The sequence below is a fragment of the Sinocyclocheilus anshuiensis genome, unplaced genomic scaffold, assembly GCF_001515605.1.
Source record: "Sinocyclocheilus anshuiensis isolate Anshui unplaced genomic scaffold, SAMN03320099.WGS_v1.1 scaffold1491, whole genome shotgun sequence".
Classification (NCBI taxonomy): Eukaryota; Metazoa; Chordata; class Actinopteri; order Cypriniformes; family Cyprinidae; genus Sinocyclocheilus; species Sinocyclocheilus anshuiensis.
The window spans coordinates 635,008-644,164 of record NW_015555706.1 but is presented as its reverse complement, the minus strand read 5'-3'; the positions used below and the strand labels follow the sequence as shown (position 1 = coordinate 644,164).

Below are 9,157 nucleotides of genomic sequence, written 5' to 3'. Positions count from 1 at the left end.
GGAGCTCAACAGCTCTAGCCCAAGCTGTGATATAAACGAACGCTATTGGCTATTTTACAAAGGGGCGGGGCTGCTTGATATGTCCCGCCCTGTCTTCCTGTTTCAGTTAAAATGACGTCAACACAGAGTAACGCCGCGTGTTTCTAAGCATTTCAGGGGACCTTTAATGTTAATTTCAACATTTACTAATGCATTATTAAAATCAAAAGTTGTGCTTGTTAACATTAGTTATTGCACTTTGAATTAACATGAACTAACAATGAACAACTGAATCTTTGTTAATGTTAGTTAATGAAAATAAATAAATACTGTAAAGAATGTATTGCTCATTGTTTGTTCATGTTAGTTAATGCATTAACTAATGGAACCTTATTGAAAAGTGTTACCAAAATTTTCATTTAATTTAAAATGTACTAAAATAACTCAAACTAAAACAAAAAAATTAAAAATATTATGTATAATATTAAAGCACAAAGGGACTCCATTACAGCACCAGATAATAGAAAATACTAGAGTCATCTAGAGTTAAAACAATCAGACAAGGGAAGGAAGTTTCTTCCAACAGACATTTGATCCCAGGTCACGATGTCACACATCGTAAAACACATGGTAAAATTTTTTTTAGATTTCTTTCATCTCATCTTAATCTCATCTATGAGTAATGCATTGGTCATTTGACTTCCTGTAGACTGTAAACCCTGCAATGTTTCCCAAACACAGATCTTCTGTTCTTCCTGTTGCATGAATGAAGGCCAGCCTGACCTCACAAACCGGTTTTTACGTCTGCATTCTGCATCATTTACTGTACATACCCAGATGAACACAAAAGATGTTTATGCTCATAAATAAAGTCATATGGTTTTAGAATGGCATGAGGATGAGTAAATAATGACTAAAACTAAAATATACATTTAAAAAATAGTCAGAATCAGTTGGAATGGAACAGTGCAATCTTATTGGCTGTTCTCTGCTGTGGGCGGGTTCAGAAGGGAGCATTCTCACCTCTGATTGGCTGGAGGCGGGGCGTGGCAACACTTCGCCCTTTGCCAGCGCCCCCTGGTGTTCTGCGTTCCCCATGCCAACCTGATCCATTCATACACGCCAGAGTGCACGGGGCTCACCGGCCCGACACGCAAACACACACACACACACAAACACACACTCACAACCAAACCTGGAACGACATAAGAGAAATATTATAAAGCAACACCATATCATATAACGCTGCCAAACACATCACAGACCTATTTTAAAATCTGCAAAGACGTCTTCTAGAAAAGAGATGAGCCTCAGAAAACATGACAAGAACAAGTCTGGCTCTCATTTCATCCTAAAACGACATGGAAAAAATAAGAAATTATATTTTGCATGAAGAAAATTAAAGCTTTTCTGGATCATTCAGATTTTTTGCATTGCGACATTATTTTTAAGACAATTTAATATCCAGTAAAACATCAAATGTGCTTAATTCTCATGCACAATGCACAAAAGGTAATACTTTACAGTCAGTGCACAATTATTTTAGTATAACTGATAGACTGTTAAAGTTTTGTTTAATATTTTGAATTCATTTTTATTTTTGCATTTTTTTATTTTAATTTTTACTTTGAAAGTTTTAGTAGATTTGTTGCATTTTTTGTCATTTTTAGTAGTTCTTGTTTTTTTAATTAGTCTATACAGTTTTTATTAATTTTATTTGTTTGAGGTTTTTTTAATACATCAAATTAAACTAATTGAAAATGAGAAATGTTGCTGAAATAAAATAAGTTTTTTTATATTTTATATTATTTTAGTTAACATTTATTTTTGTTTTAAGTAACTTTTTATAACGGTTTTAGTTTTAGTTAACTATAATAACCCTGTTTACAATGAGCTCTCATTTGGTATTATGAGTTAATGCATTAGCATGAACTAACAATATATTTTTTATATAATTTATTAATCCTTGTTAATGTTAAATACAACCATTCATTTATTATTCATGATAGTTTACAGTGCATTAACTACATAAATATGTATTAGTAAACAATTAAATTAACATTAACTGTCATATAAGTATTGTTCATAATGTACATTTAAGAAATGAAACTTTATTGTAAAATTTTACCAAAGGAAAAAAGTAACTTTTGCAAAGAATCACAAATTTTTTTTTTTTTTTTTGTTCAATCAAAATATAATATCTTATTTTTTTCTTTTGATTTTGAAGGGAAATGTTTCTGTTGGATTCCCCCAGGCCTCTCCTCCTGTCTGCGTGGTTATTTGTCAAATTAATCATATTCACAGGATTTTCATCACCATAATTGGCAAATACTGAATTAATCTAACAGTTGTGATGCATGCATAAAAATCCAATTGACTTGCAGGAGCAGGCCAGAGAAGCTGATCTGTGAATCCACGGCTGGATCAAATAACATCTGAAAGGGTCACACAGATGGACCTCTAATAATAGCTCAAATGCTGAATTATTCAGGGTCTTGACAGCCTGTGATATGAACAAGGCCTGAGCAACACTGCTCGATATAGCATACAACTTTATTTAGTTTTCTAAATATACTGTAAACATGATTTATTTTGCTGCTTGTTCTGTGACACTCGTTAGCAGGACAGTAATAAAAGAAGTGAGCAAAAATCAAGTGGACATTCACAAAGACAACAAGCTGTTGTGGGAAAAGATCCAGTCTGGGGTTTCTGTTTGCAATGCCTGATCAGAAACGCATATACTGTTAACTAAAACTAAAATTATTAAAAATATTTTTCGGTAAGTCAAATAAAGCTGAAATCAAATCAAATATAAATATTAGATGAAAAACATGAACTTAAACTTCAAATAAATTATAAATATTGCCTTGGCAACTAAATTAAATTAAGTTCAAGTACTAAAATTACTAAAACAAACTGAAATAAAAATAAATTAATCAAAATTAAAATGTAATACTAAAAACAATATAAATAAAAATCATAAAAATCATATAAACAAAATTAACTGAAATCTGAAAATAAAAGCAAATTCATAATAAGTAATATGAATAAGTGTTAGTAACACTTTACAATAAGGTTTCATTTGTTATCACTAGTTAAATACATTAGTTAGCTTAAACTAACAATGAACAACACTTCTACAGCATTTATTAATCTTAATAACCAATGTTAATCTGAACATTTACTAATACATTTCTATTTAAAAGTTGTATCTGTTAACGTTAGTTAATGCACCGTAAACTAACATGAATATGAAAAATTCTATTAACATTGTAACATTGTATATTTAACATTCTATAAACCTTTGTTTATTAACAAAGGTTAATAAATGCTGTAAATTATATTCACTCATTGTTAGTTCATATTAGTTCTAATGTTAACAAATGAGAGATTGTTGTAAAGTTTTAGTACCAAATGAACAAACTAAAACTGAAATAAAAATAGAAGAGATATATTAAAGAAAGAAAGAGAGAAAGAGAGAAAGAAAGAAAGAACGAAAGAACGAACGAACACAACAAAACTATCTAAAATTATACTGAAAATGGAAAATATAAAAATAAAAGCTAATTTAATATAGAGCAGTTAAAAATAAAGGTAAAGGGATAGTTCACCCATTTTTTTTCCATACTATGGAAGTCAATGGCTACCGTCAACTGTTTGGTTGCCAACATTCTTCAAAATATCTTCATTTGTGCTCAACGGATGAAAGAAACTCACAGAGGTTTGGAACAACATGAGGGCGAGTAAATGATGACAGAATTTTTTTTTGTTGGGTGAACTATCTATTTAAAATCTCAACTACTCAAACTACCCTGAACTAGCAGGCCAGTCAAACCTGATCTCTACTCTCAGCGGTGGAGGTGAACGGGAACGAGAGGCTCAGCGGGTGAAAGGTCCTTCACGCTGACACACATTCAGCGCATACGAACACTTCAGAGCCGTCAGAGTCCTTAAAGGGATAGTTCACCCAAAAATGAAAATTACACCATGATTTACTCACCCTCAAGCCATCCTAGGTGTATATGACTTTCTTCTTTCAGACGAATACAATCGGAGTTATATAAAAAATTGTCTTTGCTCTTTCAAGCTTTATAATGGCAGTGAATGGGTGTTTTTTCAACAGTCCAAAAGAAGTCCAATAAAGTGCATCCATCCATCATAAAAAGCGTCCCACGTGGCTCCGGGGGGTGAATAAAGGCCTCCTGGAGCGAATCAATGTGTTTTTACTGGACCTTACGCTACGTCTACGTCATCCGCCGGAATGATTGACGAGAGGCTCAGCGGGTGAAAGGTCCTTCACGCTGACACACATTCAGCGCATACGAACACTTCAGAGCCGTCAGAGTCCTTAAAGGGATAGTTCACCCAAAAATGAAAATTACACCATGATTTACTCACCCTCAAGCCATCCTAGGTGTATATGACTTTCTTCTTTCAGACGAATACAATCGGAGTTATATAAAAAATTGTCTTTGCTCTTTCAAGCTTTATAATGGCAGTGAATGGGTGTTTTTTCAACAGTCCAAAAGAAGTCCAATAAAGTGCATCCATCCATCATAAAAAGCGTCCCACGTGGCTCCGGGGGTGAATAAAGGCCTCCTGGAGCGAATCAATGTGTTTTTACTGGACCTTACGGTACGTCTACGTCATCCGCCGGAATGATTGCGCGTATGACAGTCAGCGCAGGCTAGAGATAATGGTTTATAAAGTTTTAAATATGGATATTTTTCTAACAAAAACGCGTTGATTTGCTACAGAAGGCCTTTATTCAACCCCCAGAGCCGTATGGGACACTTTTTATGATGGATGGATGCACTTTATTGGACTTCTTTTGGACTATTGAAAAATAACACCCATTCACTGCCATTATAAAGCTTGGAAGAGCCAGGACATTTTTTAATATAACTCCTAGGCTTTTAAAAGTTTTTAAACCCCGGGTTAAGCAACATTTCACAAGTGGGATTTTCATGCATGAAACTGTTAACCAAAGTAGGGCTGCACAATATATATCATTTCAGCATCGATATCGCGATGTGCGATGTTTAGTCTAGTGATCGTTAATCCGTATGGAGCAGGTACCAGGGTTCGAAATGCAGGTGATTCTTAGATTAATTGCAAAGTTTAACCATCATACAATGAAGGTTCATCATTTGCATGTGTTTTAGGCCCTGTTGGTTTGAATATTCAAGTGATTTTAAACCATTCGATCGCAAAATAGAGCTAAATTATGAACACGCGCTGTTTTCTGTGCTCACACAGATGCACATGAACACCGAAATCCTTCACTTCGTCTATTTGTGCCTGAAACGACACTTACGAGTGAAATTATGTCAAAATGCATGTCTCTGCAAGTATCCTTGTAAACACAGTTGCTTATGGCTTAGGTGAAGGAAAACAGATGTGTAACAGTATATTGGTTCACAGCATTTTAATGTTCCTGTTGCTTTCTGTGTCATGAATGTTAATCAAACAACAAAACACAGAAAAATCACTTTTGTAGCTTTAAACACAGATTTATTAGATTTAATTCAATTTCTGTACCTGAATAACACTGTTAAACTTACCTGAAAAATATAAAGCACTGTTTATTTCATTTGTATCTTTGTTCTATTATATTTATCTACGCTTGTAATTTGTTTGTCATTTTCTATGCTGATTTACTCACCTACAAAATCACCCCAATCATTGAGTACTTTGTTCAAATAGAGATATTCAAGTCATCTGGTGATTTTATATCACAATATAGATCGCAGAAAACAAAATATCGCAATGTGAGTTTTTTCCAATATCGTGCAGCCCTAAACCAAAGTCATTTTTATCGTCAGGAACCTAATCTTGGTTTCAATGTTTCACAATGTTCATGCATTGAAAAAAAAAATTGTGTTGAAACAGTTTGCACTCAGAAATTACTGTAAATTTCACAAATAAATACAAAGAAGCGACAAGTAACACTGAATTTTGAAGACGAAAGACTGTACTTGTATATGCATGTATATATATATATATATATATATATATATATATATGCATGTATGTATGTATGTATCTTTTTTGTAATTTTTTTTTTTTTATATAAAATGTATTCCAATAATCTTTGTTTTATTTAAAACTTCGTACTTCATGCTGCGTAAAATACCAACAGTGTGAAACCTACAACCCAGGCTTGTTAACCTAGGGTTAAAACCGACACGGATTTAAACTATTTCAAGTGTGAAAAGGTTTCTTTAATGATTAAATCACCAAGGCGACTGAGAGCAGGATCTGTTTCCCATTGGGTTGAACTATGGGACCTTTTCCAAAACTCTTCTCCTGTCCTGTCTGCCTCGCTCTTTCTCAGTCCTTTATGTTCCCAGCGGATCCGATGACAGATCCACTGAAAGCCTTTTGTGATTTGCAAGGAGTGGAAATACCAGACAGCCAACAAAAATAACAACAGCAAACAAACAGTGACAGTATAAACACAAGCAATGGCTCATGTGGAACTGCACGCTGTTATGCATAAATAAACAAACAGCATAGAAAACTGATGTTTACATGCTAAGACAGGCTATAAATGAGACACCTAAAAGCAAGGCTTTTCAATCTTTCAGATGCCACCCCCAAATATAATCATCCTTGTGCAAATCCCAAAATTTAAAAGACAGCTGCATATATTTCCATGTATAAAGACCCAATTTATACTGTGCAAAATTATATAAATGTGTAAAACATTATGCGTTTCATTTCTATTACTTTTTTTTTTTTGACTCACTATATTACTTTACTGGTAGATGCATTATTTTTTCCCCTCTATTATTATTTTTTTCATTATTTGAATCTATTTTTATTCATTAATTTATTTATTAAAAAATAAATATTTATAAATAAATTAAAAAAAATAAAAAATTTAAGCTTTTCACATTTTAGAGAACAATCCCCAAACCCAGCAAATCGGAGAAGAAAAAAAAATACTAATGTATTGATACATATATGCATATAAATATATACACCCACCCACATATAGTGTACATACACACCTCCATACACCGTTCATACTTGTGTAACTATACAAAAACACATACTGACATCTCTACATATACAGAATAAAAAATAAATAAAATAAAAAAATTATTACCAATACCAATAAATACCCAATTATGGAAAAATTAAATTGTTACACACTGCTATCATTTATCAGATTAACCACACCACTTATAGAAGGTTATCATTAATACATATTATTTATATTTATTTAGTTTAATATTATTTTTATTATTATTTGTTTATTACATTGTTTTTCTCTAAGCCTTTCCACAAACCCCAGTTTGATGCCTTTGATATATATATATATATATATATATATCTCAAAGTCTATGACTTAAAGGGACTTTGAGATATACATATTAATATATGATAATATTTTATAACTCACTATATTTCTGTACTGGTAGATGCATTATTTATTTTATTTTTCCGTCTATTATTATTATTTTTCATTATTTTAATCTATTTTTATTCATTAACTGATTTATTAAAAAATAAATATGTATATTTACAATATAATATTTACATATCAGTAATGCCTATTATTTATATTTAGTAAATTATATAACCTAAATGCATATTTATGAAACATGTCATAATCATTATGTTGTCTATTTTGCAAAACAGCTTAAATAAAAGATAAAAGCATTAAACACAAAGCACCTGTCAGCAGAACATTAACGCTTATTTATGAAAGACATCGGAATCATTTACAACCAAGGATTCTGACTGACTGTGTAAATAGATCAAATATAAAACACTTGGCAAAAACAACAACAGATAAATGTTCCGACGTCAAATGAAATGGTCCGTTATTAAATATTTGCTCAGAGACAGAGCTGAACTCATGACACATTTCTCAATATCAGTCTCAAAGTGCTTTAGCATGTTAGCGTGTTAGCAAAACAACGGTTATCGTGACATTTCGCCGCTCACCTGACGGTCTGCCTGCACCTGTTGAAGCTGTCAGCAGAAAAACACCGACTCTACCGGAGTCTGATGACGCTCTGCTCGCACACTCCCGTGCTGTCGGACTGCTAAGCTCTTGAACTAGCTTCTGATGAAGTGAGAAACTCCAGTCACCGTCCACACTAACGCAGAAAACCCCGCCGGCGTCAAACTAACTCACACGCGCGGCTGCACGCGTCCTTTCTGCAGGTTAGAGCCGGTTAAACGCATTTCATTTCACTTTCACGGCTGCTGCTGCGACTTCGAGCTGCTTTAATTGCGCATTTCACGCGTCTGCTGCGTTGAAGGGAGAGTCCCGGTGCATTGTGGGAGATGTAGTCCAGCGCGCTTGACGTGGATAGGCTCGTTCGAGGGGCGGCGAACCGTGGAAAGGGCGGAGCTTGGAGTTTTACCGAGAGGCGTTGATGGGTGTGCTATACCAATATAAATAAATCTTTTTAAATCTTTTAAGAATTTGGTTTAACTGTCTGGTGTTGTTCATTTGGGAGTCACACTTGTGTTGTTGCAGGACACCTGAAATGTAACTTTTTTTTATTTTCAGTGAAATTAATGTTATTTAATTACATTTATTTAATATTTATGCAATAATTATGATACATTTTTCCCATTGAAAATAAAAAATAATAAATCTAATATTCTAATAATCTAATATTAATTTTCAATTATGGCAGTATTTCATGTTAAAATAGAGACAATGCCTTTACAATCCAGTTTTTGCAGGCATCTGGTGGGAGTTTAAAAATAAAAACATCTGCAATTCCATGGTTTAGCCACTAGATTCCTATAGAGCTCTATATAAAAGGTTTATAAATTCTCTAGTTGTTTTTAGACATAAATACTTTTTTTTAAAGTTGCGGATTTTGGATTTATATTTAGACATTCTCAAAGACAGCTTTTTTGTAAAGGTTTAGATTTTTTTTTTTTTTGTCAGTTTTTGGATTAAATTGGTCAAACCTGAACACAGAGAAAGACATGTTGTACACATGACATCAAAATTCAACAAAAATGAACAGGAATGTATTATCAGAGGTTAATCAATCTAATTTCAACCTCTTATTTAAGTCTTCTGGCTCAAATTTACCATATTGTTACAGCCACACCAGTTCATCTGTGTATAATAGTGTGTGTGTGTGAGTGTGTGTGTGTGTGTGTGTGTGTGTGTGTGTGTGTGTGTGAGAGTGTGTGT

At 33.1% G+C, this 9,157-nt stretch overlaps 1 protein-coding gene across 1 annotated transcript in view; it reads right to left on the bottom strand.

Moving 5' to 3' along the window:
• Window positions 1-8,262, bottom strand: part of LOC107671810 (mitochondrial coenzyme A transporter SLC25A42-like) — a 19,193-nt gene extending 10,931 nt beyond the window's left edge. The window contains exons 1-2 of the mRNA XM_016464786.1: window positions 7,939-8,262; window positions 1,003-1,174 (exon numbers count right to left, since the gene is read on the bottom strand). Of these exons, the coding sequence (XP_016320272.1) occupies window positions 1,003-1,092 (90 nt within the window). The 5' untranslated portion in view covers window positions 1,093-1,174; window positions 7,939-8,262. The remainder of the gene's footprint in view (window positions 1-1,002; window positions 1,175-7,938) is intronic.
• Between the last annotated feature and the right edge of the window lie 895 nt (window positions 8,263-9,157).